Genomic DNA, 24,221 nt, shown 5'->3' with positions numbered 1-24,221 from the left:
CAAGATCCCGAGAGGAGAATGGAGGAGAAGGGATTGTGGTGTGGCCACCCCCCCCGGGGGGGGGGGATTTCTCGCTTTCTATCTCTCTGTCTGTCTCTGTCTGTCTGGTGAGCGCACACGCCCTATAGCTAAAAAGAAAAACAAAAAAACAAAAACAAAAAGAGTTTTCTCTAACAGTTTTATTTTTAAGTGAATAATCTCTTCTTAGATTTAAAAACATAAAAGCAAACTTCAGAAGTAAAAACTGATTTTTCTTATAATTTGATTATCTGATCAATTGCAAGTGTAGCCAACCTATAAACAGTGTTAAAGATTTCTAACAGTTGAAAGTATAGTTTTTAGTTGAAGAATATAATGTATCAGTGAAAACAAGGAAAAGAAAGTATGTGGTTTATTGCTGTCTAAGAAAATAACTCAATGAATCCCTTTCAAACCAGCATTTTGGGGGTCAGCAGGTGATGTTGTGGCTAAGGTTCTAGACTCCCACATGACTGACTGAGGTTCAAATCCTGGACCTGGCAGCTTGAAAATCACACCAGGTGTGTGTGCGTAAATGCTCCAAATCCCAGGCGAGTAGAGGAGAAGGAATTGCAGTATGGATATCCCTCTGGGGAGTGATTTCTTCCTTTCCCTCTTTCTGTCATTCTATGAGTACATGTGCCCTATAGCAAAAACAGAAACAAAAACAAATCTCAAAACTCCAGCGTTTTCCTTGCTTCAATAGCAGGGCAGGTACCAGTCAATTTTCACCAAAATTCGACAAGAAGCCGGTGCGGCTGAGGATGGACAGTGACTATTTCCTCCTTCCATTTTGGACGCAAAGTCATTTGAAGTGGTTTTCTGTTTGCGCACTGTTACAACTACATTCATTAGGTCATATAATGTCCTTCTCACGTAAGGTTCAGTAGATCCCAAAATATTCTTCAAAGCTATTCTAGCTCTAACTTTCACCCTCACAATTCGGGTATTTTCCTCCTCCTCCAGGAGCCCAGACACATCCACTGTGCAAGTTGCCATTTCTGAATGTTCCCAGCAAAAGCCCTTTTAAGAACAGTTTCTAAGACTACAAAGATTGCTTAGCTCCTCAGATATTTCAAAGCTGCCAGAATGGTTCTTCAAATGTTAAGTTCTCTAGGCCAAACATTTCCTGTTTTTGCAGAGATTTGTTTTAAGATGATGGTTTTTCTAGGTCTTTAATAATCTAGTCACTCTCCTGGTGAGATACCTAGTTTAGAATATGATGTACAAATTTCAAATTTCAGGCTTTGTTTCTTTTGTTTGTATTTTTTTTTTTAGAATTATTTATTTAATTTTATTTATTTATTCATTCATTTATTTTAATTCGACCAGAGAGAGATACAGAGAGAGAGAGAGACAGAGACAATAAGAAATAAAGCCACCAGGTTCGGGACTCAAACTGTGGTCGGCAGTGTGGGAGGGTCCAAATACCTTAACCACCATGCCACCTGCCGGTCCCCTTGTTTTATGCTTTTTATTAAAAATTTTTTTTTATATCTGTATCATTCCTAAATTCAAATAATACTTTTTCTTTACTGACGATGGAGCACGCTCTGTCTGTAGAGATGAGCACATCCTCCACAGACTTGGTCACATCATGACCCCCTTCCTGTCATCCTCCAGCCTGTTGGTTCTTGAGCACTTGTTGGCATGCCTGGTGTGTTTCAGGTGGTCAGAGCTGGGGCTTCAAACTGTGGTTGTCATGTGGGATCCAGCTTCTCTCGAGCAGTGCATTACCACTTCATCATGGAGCTATCCTACCCAGCTCTGTTTTAGGATCTCGCCGTGTTCCCCAGGCCATCCTCTGGTTTGTAATCCTGCCTCAGCCTCCCTGGTTGCTGGGATTGCAGGTGCCTGCCACTGCACCTGGCCTTTAGGTTGGATAGGGAACTGAGCATGGGCCTCTGGTGTGGTTCCAGTCTGCAGAGCACAGTGGTATAGCAGCATGCATCATTGCTGGGCAGAGTTTACATTTTAAAAATAATTTACTCCTGCCTCTAGTATTAGAAAGTGGACACAATATACCTAAGAGTCTCAGTACTGACATTTTTTACCTTCAGGATGACTACTTTACTGTGAATGCATTTGCTCATGTTCTTTATTAACTGGCCCAGCCCAGAATTATTACCCCCTTTGACACAGTAGGGCATTGGGACTAGGATGAAGAATTTGTCTCAGGTTTTGAGCTAGTGTGTAGGGGCTTTAAAAACCACTAGATTTGTTTTATTCCATTAGTCTGGCCTTACAGAGATCTTGTTCAGTGTAGTGGGGACCTCTAGCAGTGGGTCAGTTATCCTGTCCAGTGTTTGATCAGCTGCAAATGTAGATAAACCCACCTGGTCTGAGGTCACCACTAGAGATTGCCCTGCAGGTGGACACACCTGGTCATTCTTCCCTGCTAATTAGATATCATTGTTCAGCCCCTTGGGAATTTGCCCAGCCACAAGGAGACTACTCAAGATTTCCTGGATTCTCTCTATCTGTATGTCCTCCTACCAGTCTGGCAACCTTCTCAAAAGATGAAATGAAGGTGGTGTGGCATGACTTGTTTTTAATGAGCTTCCTAAAATTGTTTGCTTCACAATTGAAAATCTTTGTTGTTATGGGAGATAGGACAACTAAACTTTGAAACCAGAAAATAGCAGTTTGAAAAGGAATTTTGTTTGAATTTTTGACAACTTAATCTTCAGCCTGAATCTGGATTAATTTAGAATTTTCAAGAACTATCACAGATTCTGGGATTTTTGAGAATAGCCTTAGTGAGTGAGTCATAGGTATGGAAGACACCTGTAGGGTCAGTAGTTATCCTATTTTTTTGGAGAGTTTTTTTGTTTGTTTGTTTTTTTGCTATAGGGCACGTGCCCTCACCAGACAGACAGAGACATAGAGACAGAAAGCTAGAAATCACCCTCCAGGGGGGATGGTCACGCCGCAATCCCTTCTCCTCCATTCTCCTCTCGGGATCTTGGGCACGCACGCACATGCACCCGGCGTGAGTTTTTAGCCACTGGGTCCGGGACGCGAACCGCGGTCGTCTACTTGGGAGTCCAGTGACATAGTCATTACGCTAACTGCTGGTTCCCAGTAATTGTCCTATTTGACATTCAACTTCAGAAATAAGGACCTACATTTGATAGTGTTTAACTCTAGTTTTGTTCTAATTCTGAACATCAGTTAGGAAGATACTTAGTCTGGACTTTTACCCTTTCTAAGTATCATACCATTTTGGCCCAGTTGTTCATTTATATTTGCATGTTACCATTAGAATAGAGAGAAATTGGGAACCAGCAGTTAGCTTAATGGCTATGTTGCTGGACTCCCATGTAGTCGACCGCAGTTCGCGTCCCGGACCCGGTGGCTGAAAACTCACGCCGGGCGCGTGTGCATGCATGCCCAAGATCCCGAGAGGAGAATGGAGGAGAAGGGATTGTGGTGTGACCATCCCCTCTGGGGGTGATTTCTCGCTTTCTGTCTCTATGTCTCTCTCTGTCTGGTGAGCGCATGCGCCCTATAGCAAAAAAAAAAAAAAAAAAAAAAAACCTCTCCAAAAATAAAAAAGAATAGAAAGAAATTGATGGGTGCTAGTTACAGAACTGTGTACACTGGTGATTTATGTGTTTTTTGTTATACTTTCATACAGTGGCTTTGATAAATGAAAAAAATGTAGGGAAGTTGTTGTCTAACCATGTTTGGAAAATTACACGAATTGTGTTGGCGTTAATAACATTTAGTATATGTCTATCTTTCGGGTTTTATCTAATATACGAAGGGACTTGAAAAAATTTGTGGAAAAGTGAAGTTAAAGTATTTTGGTGCAAAAATAATTTTTTAAAGAATTATTTTATTTAACTTTTATTTATTTTAATTTGACTAGAGAGGGACAGAGAGAGAGAGAGAGAGGGAGGGAAAACAGCAAGAAAGCCACCAGGTCCAGGGCTCAAACCAAGGTCAGCCCTGTGGGTGTCCAGCACCCTTAACCACCATGCTACCTGCCAGGCCCAGTGCAAAAAAAATTTTGAAATTCATGCATAGGTTTTAAAATAATGCCCATATTCTGTGAACTTTTTGAAGATCCTTTGCACATTTAGGCAATGTTTTATTTTGAGAGATTTGGGATTGACTGCCCTTAAGGATGGGGGAGAAAGTTGCTTTTCATTTTAAAGACTAAAGTTTAAAGACTATAATGATTTATTGTACCTAACATAGCAATATATAATTGCATAGACCTTATTTTAACATACTCAGAGTACAGATCATGCTCAAGTGTCATTCAGGGAATGCCTTACAAGGTTAATCTGATAATTTTCCATTATCTTCACCCTGAAAGCACAAGAAGTTTTACAGCCAAAATTATCAGTGATCCAATCTGATTTATGTAAATGTTAAACAAATATTTGTGCGTCTACCATGTGTCAGGCGTTTTTTTTCAAAAAAAAAATTTTGCCCAAAGGTATGTATGCTGGTGGGGGTGGGCAGTGAGAAAGTATTCTCCAAGAGGGACAATTACTCTGTAATCCTTTCTACAGTTTTTCTTTCCTTTCAAGATTCTGAGCATGCACACACGCGTACCTGGTGTGTTTTTCGAGCTGCAGAATCAGGGACACAAACCATAGAGTTGGCTATGTGGGATCCAGCTGCCTTAACTACCATGCCTCAGGCATTGTTTTAATCCATTAACAAAACCTGCAGAAATTCCTGTTCACATGGAATTTACCTTCTAGTGGATTTACCTTCAGAGTTCCCTTCTTTACTGATTACTAGTATACCCGGGAGAGAACATTTTCTGGCTCAATGTATCTAACCAGAGAGGCTTGAGGTGCCGGAGCTGTGTGACCAAATACCTTCCAGTGTCTCCAACACTGGATTCTCTAGAATAATCACAGCTCTTTAGGTTTGGGGATGGTGTGTTTATCACACCTTCCTGAGATAAAATGGCAAGTCTTTTTCCTGGAGAGCTCTTCACGTCCATGGATCCACTTACGGGCCTAGGTAAATGACTTCTAACCCGTAGCTTGTGGACATTGATACCAGATACCTACTCCATATGAAAAGCTAGCAAATCCCTGTCTGGGATTGTCAGAACTGTGGAAGTGGGAAGCACGTGGGGTCTTCGGGGCTCATGCTGTATCTCGGTGACTCACTGGCCTCCATGTGGCTTTGAGCATGGTACTTCTCACGTCTTCTGCCCCTCTCTGCATCTGTGAAGTGCTAATCAACTGTGGAGGATTGATTTGAGGATGAAGTGAGAATTTTATGTGAAGCACCTAGCACATGGTAGGTCTCTGCTGAATGTTAGTTTCCCTCCCCTCTCCTGGTTCCTCAGTTAGTCCTCATTGTCACCTCACACCTGGAAATGCTGCCGACCGCACCTGCTCCTTTTCACTCTGTCTACTTTGTCCTTCAAATCTGGTTTGAAGTCAGACTTAATTATACCTCCCCTGTGGAGCATTGTGAACTGGCTCCCTCTTTCCTACCTCAGTGAGATGAGAAGCTCCCACTTGGAGTTTCAAAGTTCCCTGTGTTCTTGTTCTATCTTCCACCCTCCATATTCTCACTGTAGTCTTATTTTAAAAGATTGTACCATTCCAGCTTGTCCTGGCATGGTGTCCTTGCTGTCCCGTGAATTAGCCACATGCATATTAGCAGATGGAATGCCCTTTCTCCCTTCCAGGACCCTACCTCTGGCTCTTCTCTGTCAGGTCTTCCCTCGTTCACCACATACTGTCCTTCATCATGTGGTTCCAGCCCTAAGTAGTGCCTGATATCAGTGCTGTTTCCTTTGTGTGTGGCTCTCTGGAGAATTGTGTCTCATACGTAACTCACAAGCTCCCATGGTATAGTGTAGGCACTTAATAAATACTTGCTGATTGAGTGAAATTGCCTTTCACATAGTTAGGCATTTGTGCTCCAAGGAATTTCAGAACCAAATTATTATGCTTTTCTTTTAGAAAAGAACTCTAGGGATCGGCAGGTGGTGTGGTGGCTAAGGGTGCTGGACTCCGGATGGCTGACTGGGGTCGAGTACCAGACCTGGAGGCTTGCTTTCTCACTTTCTCTTTCTCTCTCTCCTCTCTCTCTGTCCCTCTCTGGTCAAATTGGAAGGAAGGGAGGGAGGGAGGGAGGGACGGATGGAAGGAAAGGGAAAGAAAGAGAGAGAGAGAGAAAGAAAGATAGAAAAGAACTCTGTAATACATTGTGTGTTCAATGCTTTTCCTTTTGTGTAAAAAATGTGTTCATTGAAGACTTGGGACAGGGATGAGAGAAAAAATGTACACAATCTAACCATCCACAGATACATTTTATAATCATTGTTAATAGTAGAGGCATACTACGTAACTAATTAGCTCCTGCTTCAGGTAATGTAGAAGGGCCGGTATGTGTGTGTCACTGCTGTATATGCACTTTTACATACATTTTCTATGTGAACTTTCAAAGTGATATGAAACACTTTAATTTGAGAACCTTTATCTTTTCTTTTACAGATCTTTGTTCTTTGACATGAGTACTTTGAAAAGATCATTTTTACCTGTGCTATATAATGACCATTTGTGAAATTATCATTACTGTTAACTTAGAATTTCAGGCTTAAAGGATATTTGTATGCCAAGTTTGTGCAGAACATGGTGCTAGAGATTACTGGGCTAATAATCCTTATGCTGAGTGATTCCGTGTGCACAAGGAATTAATTATTCAGTGTGTAAAAATGGTAGTGGAAAGGATAAGAGAAATAACTGTGGAGAACGTGGTTATGTGGAGATTGGTATCGTTCGTTTTCTTAAGCGATGCCAGGAAACTCTGAGCTCCGTAGTAACGCCATTACCCTACTTTTGTTGCTTAGATTGGCTTATCGTGGGAGGTGCAAGGTATTACTCATCCTGAAGATCAGGTGACCATTGACATCAGCCATGTCATCGAGGCCTTTTGAAAGTCCACCTCCTTATAGACCTGATGAGTAGTAAGTATTTTTCTTTTTTATATTTTGTCTGTGATGTGTAAAAAAAACATGTATGGTTGAAACTTCATCTACTAAAATAACAGTATGCATACTTCAGTGAAAAGTGAATTTTCCTCTTAATCTTTTCAAGTTTTGTTTGTTTATTTAGTTAGGTATTTGTTCCATGAATAAGAGAAACAGAGAGAGAGGCTGAGAGACTGTGCCCAAGAATGATCCACTCCTGGCTTCAGCCAGCCCTGAATCGTGGACACGTGCCAGGCGTACTGGGGGTGGGGGGCAGGTATCTCTGAGAGCCTGGAACCTTACCATGCTGGTCAGTCTTGCAGAATGTTGTGTTTTACTGTGGCACCATTGTCAGGCCCCTCCCTTTCACTCTTAACTGAGGATGAGAGTTCTTGGCTACTGGCAATATACTGTCGATTTAAAAAAAACAAAAAACAGCTTAATTGAGATAATCACACACCGTACAATTTTACCCATTTAGAATGGACAATTCAGTCATTGTTAGTCATTCACAATCATAAAGCAAATCACCACAATTAATTTTAGAACATTTTCATCTTCTCCAACCAAACCTACCCATAAGCAGTCACTTCCCAGTCACCCCAGTCCTAGTCGACCACCACTGTACTTTCTATCTCTAGATCTGTCTATTCTAGATATTTCATATAAGCGAGATCATGTAACATGTGGTCTTTTGTAACTGACTTCTTTCACAAATGTTTTCCGTATTGTCAATTTTAAGGGTGATTCCTGCTATTTTATAACACAAGCAAAGTTGAGGGTTCTTGGAGTCTTCAAACAACCTTTTCAGTCATTTAAGGACTTATCAATGAATTTTTAAATTTTAATTCACTATCAGACATTGATAGGGATTTTCTCCTTATAGTAGTTGGTAGTTTTAATTCCTTGACTGAAGTGGATTGTAATATAGGAAAAATAACTCAGTTTTCCTATTGTGCACTCCTAGCATAATATAGCATACTTCCGTGACCTCTGGTTACCAAAATATGTGGGGATTTCCCCCTCCGAGATCTAAGCAATCAGTTCTGCAGTGGATACCAGCTGAGTGTCCTCTAATTCAGCCCACTTCTGATGCTATCTGCCGGAAGATAGCACAGGTCACTGTGTGAGGGCTCAGTCAGGCAAGATTGGCCCCTGCTTCAAAGGCCAGTAGCAAGCACAGGTTGTGGCCTGTGCTTCTGTTGATGGCCGTAAACTGGTGTTCCAGTGATCCCTTGGGTTTTTGCTATAGGGCACGTGCGCTCGCCAGAAAGACAGAGACAGAAAGATAGAAAGCGAGAAATAACCCCCCAGGGGGATGGCCACACCACAATCCCTTCTCCTCCATTCTCCTCTCGGGATCTTGGGCACGCATGCACACGCACCCGGCGTGAGTTTAAGCCACCAGGTCCCAGACTTGAACTGCAGTCGACTACGTGGGAGTTCAGCGACATAGCCATTATGCCAGCTGCTGGTCCTGAGTGATCCCTTCTTCGAGTCTGACTGCTTTGCCAGAGTGGCTAACAGAATTCAGGGAAATACTTATTTACATTGACTAGTTTATTATAAAGGATATTGGTTTATTATAAATACTGATGAACACCAGATGAGACAGATAGAGCAAGGGGTGTAGGAAGGGGTGTGGATCCTCCACGCCCTCTCTGGACATGCTGTTCTTCGGAACATCCATGTATTCAGCTGCCTGGGAGTGCTCTGAACTCTGAACCTAGTCCTTTTTTTTCCACTATAGGGCACATGTGTTCACAGAGAGAGAAGCAGAGAGAGAGAGAAAATAAGAAGATGGAATGTGAAAAACAAATACAATGTAGAGTGTCTCCTGAATTTTTTTTAGTTTTTTAACTGGAGTCAGGGAGAGAAAGAGGTATTTTTGACAAGAGTCTCACCATGTTATGGTCCTCTGCTCCAAATTCCCAGTTAACTATTGGGTCACTGGAAAAGTCATGACATGTTTTTCTATGCAAAAAAGGGAATAGCCACACCACAATCCCTTCTCCACTCTCCTCTTGGGATTTCGGGTATGACACACGCACTGCTGGATCAGAGACTCAAACAGTGCAGTTAGCCAGGTGGGATCTAGCCACCTTAACTATTACACCACCTAGCTGGCCTTCCTTGTGTGTGTTTTAGTATTTGTTATTTATTTATTCGTTTATTTTTAATTTGACCAGAGAGGGACAGAGAGAGAAAGCAAGCTGCCAGGTCTGGGACTTGAACTGCTGTCGGCCATGTGGGAGTCCAGCTCCCTTAACCACCATGCCACCTGCCGGCCCCCCTTTTGTGTTTTTATGGAAGCCTCATTTTGTAGGTATGATTGATTTTGTCACTGGCCACTTGTCATCAACTTAACCTTCGGTTTCTCTCTTCACCCTGGTTTGGAGATGGGATTGAAAATTCCAACCTTCTAATCATGCCTTGGTTTTTCCTATGACCAGCCTCTATCTTCAACTACCAGGGGGCTATTCTTCAGCACACAAAGAATCTTTGGAGAGTCTAGGGATTTTAGGAATTGTATGCCTGGAAACCAGGACAAAGACTGAATAATATATTTCACAATAAGAACTAGGGGTTTATGTAGCCTCCTTACTAGTGCCTGAACATAGTAGGAACTGTTGTTAATGATAAAGAGATTCTTATACTCTTATAAAATGCTGGAGGATAGTAATTGAATGGTGTTTCATTAACCTGATACTTTGTGTTGCTTTTGTAAGTAGGGATGAGCTAACTATAACATAGGGAAAAGGGCACAGAAAGCAGGCGATGGTAAATGAAGACAAAGCAGACGTTCATATTATCAGCACCCAGGTGAAAACACATTACCTCAGAGTTTCTCTGTGTCATCCTCCTTTATCTGGAAACCACCAACTAGGGGAATTGATCTTCCCTTGCTTTTGTCATTTTACTACCTTATACATCCTAAACAATTTAGATTTAATATGAATGTAATAATGCTATGTGTATTCTTTTTTTTTGGTCTTGTTTCTTTCAGCATCACCTATAATATTTGTCCACATAGCTTCAAGTATTTGTGGTTCATTATTTTTTGCTTTGTAGCAACACTTCAGAAACATGTGAGCTATATATGTAATTTTACATTTTCTTGTAACAACTTGAAAGATAAAAAGTTAATTTTAATAGTATGCTTCACTTAGTGTATCAAAGGTATTATTTCAACATGTGATTGAGGGGCCGGCAAGTGGCATGGTGGTTAAAGGCACTGGACTCCCACATGGCCAACCACGGTTCGAGTCTTGGACCTGGTGGCTTGCTTTCTCACTTCCTCTCTCTCTCTCTCTGTCTCTCTCTGATCAAACTGGAAAATAATAATGATAATAATAAAGTTAAATAAAAATAATAAGAAAAGATATTTAGTCTTTAAAAAAGAAAAACGTTTCAACATGTGATTGATATAAAAAATGATTCATAAGGCCCAATTGCAGTGGTGCAAGTGGGAGGAGGCTGCTGTGTGTGTGGCTGGGGCCACATGGAAGGCTCAAGTTTGGTCCTCTAACCAAGCTAAACAGGCTGGGTGTGGTATCATGTGCCTGCAATCCTATTGGGTCATCAGAAAAGTCATGATGCATTTTTGCATAGAAAAACAAGTCATGACTTTTCTGACAACCCAGTAGCTAGCTGGGAGTTTGGGGCAGAGGATTACAACGTGGTGAAACCCTGTCAAAAATACCTGTCTTTCTCTCTCTGACCCCAGCCAAAAAATTAAAAAAAAAAACCAAAAAACAAAGAAAAAGAGTTTCTCAAGGTGCTCTACATGTTTTTTTTTTCTTTCCATATTCCATCTTTAAAATCCCCCGTGTGTTTTACACATGTAACAGCACATCTTAGTTTGAACTAGCCAAGTGCTAGACCCACATGGCTCAAGGCTGCCATATTGGACAGCACAACTCTGTAGTTTTCTGTTATATGAATATGCAGTTACCTGGTCCACTGTAGGTGGATTACTTGGACTATTTTCTAGTTTTGGGATCTCATAAGCAATGCTGCCTTGAGCTTCCACACTGCTGATGAGAATATAATTGGTATAATAATTTTGGAAAACAGTTGGACATTGTCTAGTAGAGCTGGAAATACAGAAATCTGTGACATAGAAATTCTCCTTTTGAATATATATATTCCTCTCTCCCAGGAACCCTCAGTTCTTAGCCTCGGTGTGGCTGCATAAGTGTGCCTTCTATAGGCAGTCTATTTGTGATTAAATTACTAGGGCTTGCAAAGTATGTTTTAATTGTCATGGGGGTGGTGGTGCATTTACTTGTGAGAGTTAGAGAGCTAGAGAGAGAGAGAGCGTGCGAGAGAGCAATCCCCTCCCAATGGGGTATGGTCATGCTGCAATCCTTGTTTTCTTCCATTTTGTCATCCTGTTGAGATTTGAGGCATGTCCACGTGCCTGATATGTTTCTCAAGCCACTGGGTCCTGGACTCAAACTGTGATTGGCCATGTGGGATCTAGTTGTCTATGTGCAGTACTTAACCACTGCACCACCAGGCCAGCCCTGCCAAGTATTATTTATCCAGGAGATTCAAGATCCAGTTAGGCATTATCTTGAGGGGCACTCACTGCATATTTGGTTTACTTTGTAAGCCATAACTAACTATAGATTGTGTAGTGATTTGCCTAGTATCTCACTCCCTTGACAGAGACTGAACTCTGGAGTGAGACTGTCCTGTTCATCATTGTGTCCCCACTACCTAGCCCAGTCCCTGGCACAGATGAGCCTAATAGCGGTAGAAAATAGCCATCAGCGGAAGAAATGAATGTACGTGATCACTTACATGGGGGAATGAGGCTGGCAGCCAGGAATGACCCGGGATAGGCCTGTGCCACACAGGCAGGAAGGTCGACACTGTTGTTCTCAACAGTGTCACTGTTAGGATTTTACACATGTCCCAGGTGGCCCCAACATAGAGCACATTTTGAGAACCTTTGCTTCACAGCATACTAGAGGCAGTCATTTCTGTGTATATTTCCAAGACAGTCAGCGTCAACATCACCTAGAAATGGTCCTACATAAGACCTGCAGCATCAGCAATTCTGAGACCAGGGGCCAGTAGTCTTTTTTTAACAAACCCTCCAGGTGATTCAGACACACAGACACCATTACAGTTCAGTGGGGTAGTCTTAGTAGTTTCATATATTAATAGTTCATTTAAATTGTTCCGAGTAATTTATACATTTTTTTCTGCTTACTGAAAAAAAGTGCTAACTTTGAAATTGTTTTCATGTTCTTTTCAGCAAACCGAATCATTATGCACCAAGCAATGATTTATATGGTGGTGAGATGCATGTTCGGCCAATGCTCTCTCAGCCAGCATACTCTTTTTACCCAGAGGATGAAATTCTTCACTTCTACAAATGGACCTCTCCTCCAGGAGTGATTCGGATTCTGTCCATGCTCGTTATCGTGATGTGCATTGCCACATTTGCCTGTGTCGCCTCCACACTGGCCTGGGACAGAAGCTACGGAAGTGCCTTAATAGGTGGTATAGGATACCCTTATGGAGGAAGTGGCTATGGTGGCTACGGAAATGGCTATGGCTATGGTTACGGCTACGGTTATGGCTATGGAAGCTATACGGATCCAAGAGCAGCCAAGGGCTTCCTGTTGGCCATGGCTGCCTTTTGTTTCATTGCTGCTTTGGTGATATTTGTAACCAGTGTTATACGATCTGAGATAGCCAGAACAAGAGGCTATTACTTGATGGTGATAATAGTGAGTGCCATCCTAGGCATCATGATGTTCATTGCCACCATTGTTTATATAATGGGAGTCAACCCAACTGCTCAGGCTTCTGGATCTATATACGGTTCACAGATAAATGCCCTCTGCAGCCAGTTCTATACACCTGCAGCTACTGGACTCTACGTGGATCAGTATTTGTATCACTACTGTGTGGTGGATCCCCAGGAGGTATGAGCAATGTTCGTTTTTTATCCCCTGTCCTTAGGTCAGAGGCTCTCAACTTGAGGTGGGTACTAATATTAGTCTGGAACCTTTAAAAAAAAAAAGAATTGATGCCAGGGTTGCCAAGGTCCCACTTCTAATTAAATCAGAATCTGGCATCATTATTAAGCTATAACTAACACATCATATAATTCACCCATTTAAGGAACAGATCAGTGGTTTTTAGTGTATCCGCAGACACAAGTTTATAACATTGCCCTTATCCCACAAAGAAACATCTACCCATTAGCAATCACTCCCCATTTCCCTAATTTTCCCTAACCGTTGGCAACCCAAATACTATCTGTATCAATTTGTCTATTCTCTGGATATTTTATATAAATAGAGCCTTAACTATTGGGACATCGGAACAGTCATGACATATTTTTCTGTGCAAAAATGTATTATGACTTTTCTGAAGTCCCAATATATATGGTTTTTGTGATTGGATGCTAGCCTAATTTTTTAAAGTTGATTTATCCATGTTGTAGCATGTATTAATTAGCCCTTTATTTCTTTTTTAAATGTAAATTATTCCAAGTAGTTTATCTTTTATTGTGGTTTTGATTTATATTTCCTTGACAGCTAATGATGTTGAACATATTTGTCAATACTTAATGGCTATTTCTTTATCTTCTTTGGAGACATGGCTATTCAGAATCTTTGCCCGTTTCTTAATCATAATATTTTTCCATTTATTATTGAGTTGTAGGAATTATTTATGTATTTGGATACACATCTGTTAGCAGATACACGATTTGCAAATATTTCCTCATTTTGCCATTCTCTTTTTACTTTCTTAATGCTATCCTTTGCATTAATGTTTTTAGTTTTGATAAAGTCTAACTTAATTTCTTTTGTTTTTGATGGAGGTGTCATAAATGAGATCTTGTCTTAGTTCACATTCATGAACATTTACTCCTGTGTTTTCTTCTAAGGGCTCTGTAATTTTAGTTCTTACAGTTAGGTTCAAGAACCATTTTGAGTTACATGTAGGCATGGTGTAAGGAAAGGGTCCCAATTTTTTTGCGTGTGGATATCTAGTTGTCTTAGTATTGGTTAAGAGAACCAGTTCTTCATACCTTTGTCAAAAATGAGTTAACTAGGGGCCAGCAGATGGCGTGTCAGTTAAGGCATTGGGCTTCCACACGGCTGAAAGTGGTTTGAATCCTGGACCTAGTGGTTTGCTTTCTTGCTTTCCCTTTCTCTCTCTGTCTCTTTCTGGTCAAATTAAAAAAAATGATGATGGTGATAAATAAAATAATTAATTTTAAAAAGACTTAAAATGGGTTAGCTGTAACTGTAAACATTCATTTCTGGCTTCTCGATTTGATTCCCTTCCCCTGTATTCCCTTCATCCTTATTCCTGTACCATGCTGTATTTATTACCCTTACTACCTTTGCTTTATGAAATAGAAGTTCTCCAACTTTATTGCTCAAGATTGCTCTGACTATATTCTGGGTTCCTTGTATTTCCATATGAATATTAGGGTCAGCCTGTCAATCTCTTTAAAAAAAAAAGCCAGGCAAGGGACCAGCAGGTGATGTGATGATTAAAGCTGTGGACTCTCACATGGCCGACCATGGTTCAAGTCCTAGACTGGTGGCTTGCTTTCTCACTTTCTCTCTCTCTCTGATCAAAACTGGCTCCCATCTCCCTTCCCCCCCCCCCTCTCTCTCTGTCTAGCTCTGGTCAAATTAAAATAATAATAATAATAAATTTAAATAAAAAAAATTAAAAAGCCAGCTAGAATTGTGAAGGATTGGGTTGACTCTGTTGATCAATCTAGGAGAATTGTCATTTTTACAATGAAAAGTTTCTAATTCATGAGCATAGAATGTCCCCTCATGTATGTAAGATTACTTAATTTCTTTCAAATGTGTTTTGTAGTTTTCAGAGTGCAAGTCAGTAGTTTGAAAAACTATCTGGGTGATTCCTATGTTCAGGTGGGGTTGAGAACCTTACCGCCTTCTGTAACCATGAGTTATCTTAATGTTAACACCCAAAACACTTTGGAGATACTAGTCTTTTTTTCTTTTGGCTTTTCTTTTTCTTTTTTTCAGCTTGCCCTGATCCAGAAATTCCCATTCTTTCACCTGAGTAAGTCACTCTTTTTGGGATTAGACCTTCTGTAGTAACTGTCTATCACTGTTTTGAAGACTGACTGTTTTCCCTGCATTTGTAGATTTTTTTAAAAACCCTTCTTTATTACAAGTGACAATTTAATTTTTTAAATTTAATTTTAATTTTATTTATTCAATCATTTTTTAATTTGACCAGAGAGAGATACAGAGAGAAAGAGGGAAAGTGAGAAAGCAAGCCACCAGGTCTGGGACTCAAACCATAGTCGGCCATGTGGGAATGTCCAGCACCTTAACCACCACGCCAAATGCTGGTCCCCAACATTTATAGATTTTCAGTGTTTGATGTTACCATTTAGGAATGAGGGATTTAGAGTCCTTGCTTTTATCTTCCCTCCATGTTTCTCATCCCTCTTTGTCCTCTGACTACTTGAACCTGTATTATTTGTAAAAAAGACAACACTGTCAAATAGGCAGATGGAAGGAAAGCCTCCTCTTACTCATTAGCAGATATCCAGAAAGAGGCCTGGTACCTCCCTCAAATTCAAGTGCCTTACCTAGGACAGTGTGCCACTTAATTTGTCTATCAGAGTGGAAAGTTTCCTTATCACTCAAGGTGCCCTTTCTAGTATGCACACAAGACTCCTAGAACAGAAACCTGCTAGAACAAATGAATCAGTTTATTTGCTCTCATTTATAATGTGATTAGATCCGTGTCTTCATCATTATGGTAAAACTGATCCTCTGTAGACTCAAATTTATATTCAATGTCAGAAGATTTGCTAAGCATCTATTAGGAACAGGATTGTAAGCATGATTGACCTTTCAGAGCTACGTCGGAGAAAAAATCGTTCTAGTCCTTTAAAAGCATACCAGAAATTGAGTTCATTTATTGGCACTTCTCATTTGTTTGTAATGTATGGTCCCTAGGTGCACAAGCTTCAGAACTAGTTAGTTTTCTACCGCTGTGAAATGGGATAGTGATAGCAGCTAACTTTAAGCATGTTCTGAGAACTGGATCAAGTGTGTGTGTGTGTGTGTTTTCTGGTCTTAGCCCAGTTAGTGTGTGTTTATGTCATGCCTAAAACGTAACTATTTGCTTTGATTTTATACTAGTTCAACCACATATTTAGTAGGGCCATAGGTACTTGAAGGTTTTAATTATTTGTAGAGAGTGGATTGCAATTAAATAGCAATTAAAATACAATTATGCCAATATCTTTACTCCATTTTCAGGCCATTGCCATTGTACTTGGGTTCATGATGATTGTGGCTTTTGCTTTAATGATTTATTTTGCTGTGAAAACTCGAAGAAAGATAGACCGGTATGACAAGTCCAATATTTTGTGGGACAAGGAACACATTTATGATGAGCAGCCCCCCAATGTTGAAGAATGGGTGAGTATGGCAAACACTTTTCAATCTTTTATTAAGCATCCAGGTTCTTGTTTCTAAAGTCTTAGTCCTAAAACTTTGTTTTTGGAATTTTTGTTTGTGTATTTTGCAGAAGTTGTTACTTTGATTTTTACTCAGAATTTTAAAGGGTGAGATTACTGGAGATTATTTTACTACCTGGTAAAAATCAGATTTCTGTTTTAAAGAAGTGGATCGAGATTTTGAAAATAGAGTAATCATGTAGAAATAACTTGATCTTTGTTTTGCAAAATAAACCAATTCCTTCTCCCACTCCTTTTTCTGTTTTTTTTTTTAAATTACTTATTTAATTTTATTTGTTGTTATTATTTTTTAAATTTGCTGTAGGGCATGTGCACTCACCAGAGAGAGACAGAGAGGAAAAGTGAGAAAGCAAGTGGCCAGGTGCAAAATTCAAACCATGTCAACCATGTGGGAGTCCAGTGCCTTAACCACCATACCACCTGCTGGCCCCTTTTTATTTTTCTACTTACCATTTTAGAGGAAATGCTGTAGCCGAGTGTCATGGGTTGAGATGGGTGTTTTTGGAGAGACAGGGGGCATGCCTTTTTTTTTGGAGAGGTTTTTTCGCTATAGGGCACGTGCGCTCGCCAGACAGACAGAGAGAGACATAGAGACAGAAAGCGAGAAATCACCCCCCAGAGGGGATGGTCACGCCACAATCCCTTCTTCTCCATTCTCCTCTCCGGAATCTTGGGCACGCACGCACACGCGCCCGGCGTGAGTTTTAAGCCACCGGGTCTGGGATGCGAACCGCAGTTGACTACGTGGGAGTCCAGCGACATAGCCATTACGCTAACTGCTGGTTCCCACGCCTTTTCATCTTCTTACATAGGTAACAGCAAGGCGAACCACAGTGACTACACACTGCACTAATATTTGCCTATGCAATACTTTAACGAGGCAAAGAGAGATTAGAGAAATATCTTATTTGTATAAATGATTCATTTTACCAGACTTTCGGTGCAATGTAGTTTGCAGAAAGCCCAGAAAGCTCCTCTCTCCAAGATACCTTCTAAGTGAATATTGAACTGTCTCCAGAGATGTTCGGAGTGAACCCTTGCTTCTCAGAAATCCTCTGTTAGAATGCTGTTAGAAGCAACCTCAGGGAATGCCATCACAGTCTTCGCTGACCTTATTGATTTCTAACCATGAAGGTTCATTGAGAATGCTGGACACTGCTCCTAGGATAGGTGTGTTTTGGCCAGTGGGAATAGAGGTCGGAGAGGACCAAGGATGGAGGCTGCTGGTCAGTTGTGGGAAAATATCTTGAGACTCTCAAAGCCTCCTTTTGCTCCAGTGTCTTATATATCTGATGTTTTTTTAGGAAATCTGGAAACATAGGTGAGATTCTTCCTAGTTGGTTAAGGAGCAAACACCAAAGCAGGCGTAGGAAAGCCACAGCAGGGTGTGGTATTTGCCTATGATACAAGGCCAGTGTGACAATGTTAGAGAGTGTTTTCTTTCAACCTTGAGCTCCAAGCAGGGCCACCTATGGATGGAATAGGGCAGTCTATTGTGAACTATGAAGTGTTGTTTCACTCAGAGTTTCTGGGTGTGTCGGTTTTCACTGGCTGTGGGGTTTGTTTACTTAAGGTTTCGAGAGACTTAAAAAAATAAGAACCTGACTCTGGGGAGACCAGTGCCAATAACATTAGAGTCCCAGTGAACTTTGGCCTCTCATCTGGTTTTATTGTCAGGAAGGTTTAATCAGTTCTAGGTGCTTTTGATAATTTGGCAAGAGATAGCCACAGTCACTTATGAGAGTGATGACAGTTAAGCTGAAAGGATTATTTTGAAAAAGGAGTGATTTGGGGGTGGGAGGGCAGCAGGTGGCATGGTGGTTAAGAGTGTTTGACTCTGACACAACCTACCACAGTTCGAGTTCTGGACCTGGTGACTTACTTTCTCTCTCTCTCTTACTCACTCACTCTGTCTGTCTCTGGTAAAATAAAAATAAATAAATAAACAAAGTTCAATGAAATCTTTTTAAAAAAGAAAAATAAAGGTGTGTTTTTTTAAAACTTTCTCCCTAAATCCTTGAAAATGTGAGAGTCCTTGGTTTTTGCATAGACTTAGTCGTTTTTCTCTGATAGTAAATGTTTTCCTTGTGTGAAACTTAAAGAATCATCTGCTGCTGGAACCAGCAGTTAACGTAATGGCTATGTCGCTGGACTCCCATATAGTGGACCGTGGTTCAAGTCCTGGACCCGGTCGCTTAAACTCACGCCGGGCGTGTGTGCATGTATGCCCAAGATCCTGAGAGGAGAATGAAGGAGAAGGGATTCTGTGTGGCCATACCCCCTGGGGGGGTGATTTCTCACTTTCTGTCTTTCTGACAAGTGCACATGCCCTATAGCAAAAACCTCTCAAAAAAAAAAAAAAAGAATCCTCTGCTGAATCACATTTGTATGATTTGTCCCCAGATTTTTGTGCTACTTAAACCACATGCAAGTTACCCATCTTTTTGCTCCTGTGCTTTCCAGTTTCCCCAATTGAAATGCAATTTGAAATGTCGTTTGGAGGCAGTTTTAGCCCCAGGTGTTTTGCTTTCTCTCCTAGACTCCCCTTATCTGCCTAAGTTCCTGTTGCAGAGCTCAATACCAATGTTGTCCTTCTTTCCTCCATTGGCTTCAACAGTTAGAGGCAGCCTGTCACTTTGTCTCTCTGGTCTAATTTGCCTTTTTGCACAAGTCAGTTTCCCTCTGATGATGGGGCTGCTGTGTGGAATCGTGTGGTGCTGCATCTGAAGGGCCCGGTGGTGAAGGAAAGTAGTGATTTTTTTCTTTCTTTGGTTTGTTAGAAATTAATATCCAAATAATCTCCACTTAAAATAGTGGAAGAGAATTAACTACTGTACTTGTGCTAAGTCAAGATTAAAATTTGGATTCTACTAGTTGTGTAGACCTAAAATGAGATACTCCCAAAATAGCAAATGGTTAGTTGGGGAGGGGAGTGTGGAGAAAAACTTAGCAAAGTAACAATTGGTAAGCTGTTCACTATGAGTTTATTTCTTCCCTAATTGAGGTGGGTCAAGATAGTTATTACCTTATTACACCTTGGCTTTTTAACATCTTGTGAGTCTTTAGTTTTAAATAGGTTTACCCCGTTTGTATGATCTTTGAGGAAACGTGGCATTTTTCTAACTTCTTGTCCCTGTGTCCTCAACACAGTAGTTTCTCTGCCTCCTAGGAGTTTTTAGGTTTTTTCCCCTCACCTTTCTGGATATCTTGTTCTTTGTAAAATAAACAGGCCCTGTTTGCACACCATTTGCAACTATTTGGTTGTTAACCTATTCCTGGGCTGTCATATACTTGAGTATGTACCAACATTGTTATATTTTAAATGTTTTAAGGTTCTTATAACTAAATTGGCAGATAATTTGTTACTATGCCCATATCCCCAGATCTAATTGTTATTTTTATTAAAAAATTATTTTACCTTACTGTAAGTATAAGAGAATTTTGAAAATACAGTGAAGTATAAAGAAAATTCTACACCCTTCAGTTACCGTGTTGGTGTAATTTCTTTAATCATGTCTTCCCTTTCCTACTGTTCTAAGTCAGAAGTATGTTCATATTCCGATTAGTATAAAGCCCTACTTTTTTAAACCTTAATGTTAGGTTGTAGGGATTTTATCATGTCATTATTCTTCCTAAACATTTTCATAGTCTTAAAATAGTTTTAAAGTATAATGTGTATATCTGTTCACATACACAGAGTGAAGTACAACAAATGCATGAATTTAATTGTATAGCTTGGTGAGTTTTTATACATATATGCCAAATGGAGATTAAGAACATTATAGCATCTGAGGTTCCCTTGTGTCACAGTGTACCCCTGGAGAGTAGTCGCTCTAATTTCTATCCCATCAGTTAGTTTTGTCTGTTCTTAAATAGGAATTATGTACTGGTGCATTTGTGTCCACCCAGTATACAGTGTCTGTAAGACTTGTGTTGTTGCATCTCTTAGTTCAACATCATGATGGTGTTTTTATTTCTTGAGAGAGAGAGAAAAACGAAATGAGAGAGAGACAGACAGCCACGCCCCTGACAAGGCCTCATTGTGTTGTGACACATCCATCTTCCCCAGCCCCACACACCACTGCCTTCCAGCTGTCCATATCACCCATGTGCCTGTGGTTACACCCAACATGTCAACCCAGTATCCAAATCTGAGATCTCCTATATGACCCCAGTATCGTGCAGCCGTGCCCTGTCGGCCGTACTGCTGTGGCTGGGCTGATACTGTGTTTTTATTGTGTACTTTGCAGCAAGATAAAAGCTTTCTTGGTTATTCCTTTTTAAAACCCAAAGAGTCAGAAACTACTGTGTTGGGGATACAGGGACAGGAAGTTAGAAAAATGCAAGTTTCCTCATAGATAATACAAAAGGGGTAGAACTTGCTTAAAACTCTGAAGGCTTAGCTTTTGATGTGCTTCTGCTCTGCTCTGGGGGCTGCATTCCTCAAGATTTTAAAAAGCCACGAAGAAAGGCAGTAAGATTTAATGTGGGAATAAAAAATCTGTGGTCATAATTTAAAAAGAATGTCCATTTCTGGGTGCCTTTCCCCACCATCTCCTTCTACCATTTGTATTGTTCTTAGTTTCCTATGATTCCTTTTGTTGTTTTATTTTGAGAAAATAAAACCAAAAGAAAAATATCTTTATTATCTTCTTTTAAGAGAGATTTTTGCTATAGAGCATATGCACTCACTGAAGAGACAGAGCAAGACAGAAAGTGAGAAATGACCCACTAGGGAGTTGGCCATACTGCAATCCCTTCTCCTCTATTCTCCTCTTGGGATTTTAGGTACCCACACAGATGTGCCCCATGTGAGTTTTAAGCTGCCAGTTCTGAGACTCAGACTGTGGTCACCTATTTGGGAGTCTAGTGCCATAACCATTACACTATTGCTGGTCACAGAAAAATAGACTTTAAAAAATAAAAATAAATAAAAATACCAATCACATCATTTTGCCTATAGCTTGTCTTTACTGTTTACAGTATATCTTTTTTTAAAAAATTATTTCTTTAAAATTTTTTTTCTATAAATATTTCTTTCCCCTTTTTTTAGAATTATTTATTTAGTTATTTATTCATTCATTTATTTTAAGTTGACCAGAGACACGCACACAGACACACACACACACACACACACACACACACACACTGAGACAGAGAGAGAGAGAAAAGAGAGATGAGAAAGCAAGCCACCAGGTCTGGGAATCGAACCATGGTCAGCCATGTAGGAGTGTCCAGCACCTTAACTACCACGCCACCTGCTCGCCCCATATTTTAAAAATTTTGCTATAAGGCACATGTATTCACTAGAGAGAGACAGAGATGGGGGAAGTGAGAAAGCAAGGTGTCAGGTCTGGATTATGGAGGTGTTGGTCTCATGAATGGATTCACACTGTTTCAGCTGTGTAAGAATGGGTTAGTTCCCGTAAGAGTGAAATTATGTAAGAGGAAGATAGGCTGCCCCAGTCTCTCTGTCTCTGCACATGCCTGCTGTCTTCGCTCCTTGTCAGCCAAGTGGTGATGCTGGCCTAATGCCAACCTCATGCCTTTGAACCTTCCAGCCTCCAGAATCAGGACTCCAATAAATTTCTATTCTTTTTTTTTTTGAGAGATTTTTGCTATAGAGTGCATGCACTCGCTGGAGAGACAGAGAGAAACAGAGAGACAGAAAGTGAGAAATCACCTCCTCGGGGGATGGCCACACTGCAATCCCTTCTTCATTCTCCTCTTAGGATTTTGGGTACACATGCATGTGCTCCTGGCGTGAGTTTTAAGCTGCCAGGTGTAGAATTTGAACTGCGGTTGACTACATAGGAGTCCAGCGACATAACCATTATGTCATCTGCTAGTCCCTAAACTTCTATTCTTTATAATTCTCTCAGTTCAGGTATTTTGGTTAGCAACACACAATAGCCAACTAAGGCAAATATGCTATTTTTGATATCTTGGTGTTATTTTTAAACAAAAATAGGACCATAATATACATATTACTTTGCTATATATATTCTTAATCACTCACCTCTATAGCATGGTTTAGTCTTCTTTTAGATTGTTTACTCTTACTAGAATTTAATATGTTGTCTTACACATTACTAGTGTTTTCTTCCAGATTGTTTGTGGTCTTTTACCTTTGTCTACAGTGTTCTTGAGAGAGTTCTCTTTTGCCGTGTTTTCCAAGAGAGAGAAAGATAAGCACTCTCAGCAGGGTCTCGTGTGCAATCTGCTCCCCAGCCTTCCCAGCCAGTCAGGATCATGGCACGCACCTGTCCCTAGCGTGCACAGATCAACCCAGGAACCAAATCCTGATCTTCCATATGGCTTCCAGCATTGGAGAGCATTGTGCTACTGCTGCACCACCATGACTGAGCCATTTAATTTTTAAACTATTTTACTGAAGTGTGATTGATAGTGTTATCATTTTTTTATGTACTTATATTTTTCTTTTTTTCTTTAATTGCTTCTACATTTCTTTGTATCGTTCCCATGCAGTTATACATGCCCACCTCAAGGTTTAAATGATAGTCTTCAATGGTTTCTTCAGTATTTTCAAATTTGTATATTTTTTCCCATTGTGCAAAAATGTGTCAGAGGGTTAAGGGTTGAGTTAAACGTATTTGTCCATTATAGTACATTTTTATGTCCTTGATTAGTGTAAAGTTCATTTCTTGTCATTTTTATTTTTTGTTTTGTTTTTTCAAGCTGTAATTCTCACCAGGAACTTTATGTTCTTTTTTCTTCAGACAAAATCTCACGATGTTTTGATCTCCTTACTTCAGCCTCCTAAGTAACTAGGACTATAGGCACTGGGACTAAAGACTTGTACCACCAATCCTGCTTATGAGGTTTCCAACCAGGCCTCCCCTGTGGCCTCAGCCTGCCCAGTAAGAACATCTACCAGTACGTGCTCCTGCGGCTGGGGTAGGAATGTCTTTTTTTTGAGGTTTCTTTTTTTTTTTTTTTTTTTTTTTGCTATAGAGCATGTGTGCTCGCCAGAAAGATAGACAGAAAGTCAGAAATCACCCCCCAGGAGAGATGGTCACTCCACAATCCCTTCCTCTCCATTCTTGCCTTGGGATCTTGGGCACACATGCATGAGTTTAAGCCACCAGGTCCGGGACTCGAACTGCAGTTGACAACATGAGAGTCTAGTGATGTAGCCATTACACCATCTGCTGGTCCCAGGACCTTCTTTTTTTTTTTTTTAAGTTTGTTTATTTCTTCCATAAGGGAGAGAGAGAGAAACAGGGAGACACTACCCCCTTGAGGTTCTTGACCCTGTGACCACCTCAAACCTCCACCGTCATAGGCGTGTACGTGATTGGCATAGGCAGGGAGGACTGTGGACATGAACTGTACCTTCTTAAGTGGGCCAGCCTCCCACTTATCTTTCTCTCTCTCTTGGAAAACACGGCAAAACAGAACTCTCTCAAGAACACTGTAGACAAAGGTAAAAGACCACAAACAATCTGGAAGAAAACATTAGCAATGTGTAAGACAACATATTAAGTTCCAGTAAGAGTAAACAATCCTCAAGATCAAGCATTGTGTTTTATCACTGTGCTGACTAGCTCCACAACTTTTTTAAAAAAGAATTATCTATTTATTTTTATTATTAGTTTTCAATTTTCTATAGTCACCAGAGAGAGACCAGTGAGGAGAGAGAGAGAGAGAGAGAGAGAGAGAGAGGGAGAGAGAAAGCAATCTGCTAGGTCTGGGACTTGCACTACC

The 24,221-nt window shown here is 40.5% G+C and overlaps 1 protein-coding gene across 2 annotated transcripts in view; it reads left to right on the top strand.

Moving 5' to 3' along the window:
- The window catches only part of OCLN (occludin), a 75,891-nt gene that overhangs the window by 5,859 nt on the left and 45,811 nt on the right, over nt 1–24,221 (top strand). For both annotated transcript variants that reach the window (XM_006169513.3, XM_006169512.3), the window contains exons 2-4: nt 6,857–6,973; nt 12,246–12,921; nt 16,273–16,434. In XM_006169513.3, the coding sequence (XP_006169575.1) occupies nt 6,924–6,973; nt 12,246–12,921; nt 16,273–16,434 (888 nt within the window). In that variant the 5' untranslated portion in view covers nt 6,857–6,923. The remainder of the gene's footprint in view (nt 1–6,856; nt 6,974–12,245; nt 12,922–16,272; nt 16,435–24,221) is intronic.

The sequence above is a fragment of the Tupaia chinensis genome, unplaced genomic scaffold, assembly GCF_000334495.1.
Source record: "Tupaia chinensis unplaced genomic scaffold, TupChi_1.0 Scaffold147123_1, whole genome shotgun sequence".
In the NCBI taxonomy this organism is placed as follows: domain Eukaryota; kingdom Metazoa; phylum Chordata; class Mammalia; order Scandentia; family Tupaiidae; genus Tupaia; species Tupaia belangeri.
The sequence above is the reverse complement of the archived record's forward strand: the minus strand, read 5'-3'. Positions and strand labels throughout refer to the sequence as shown.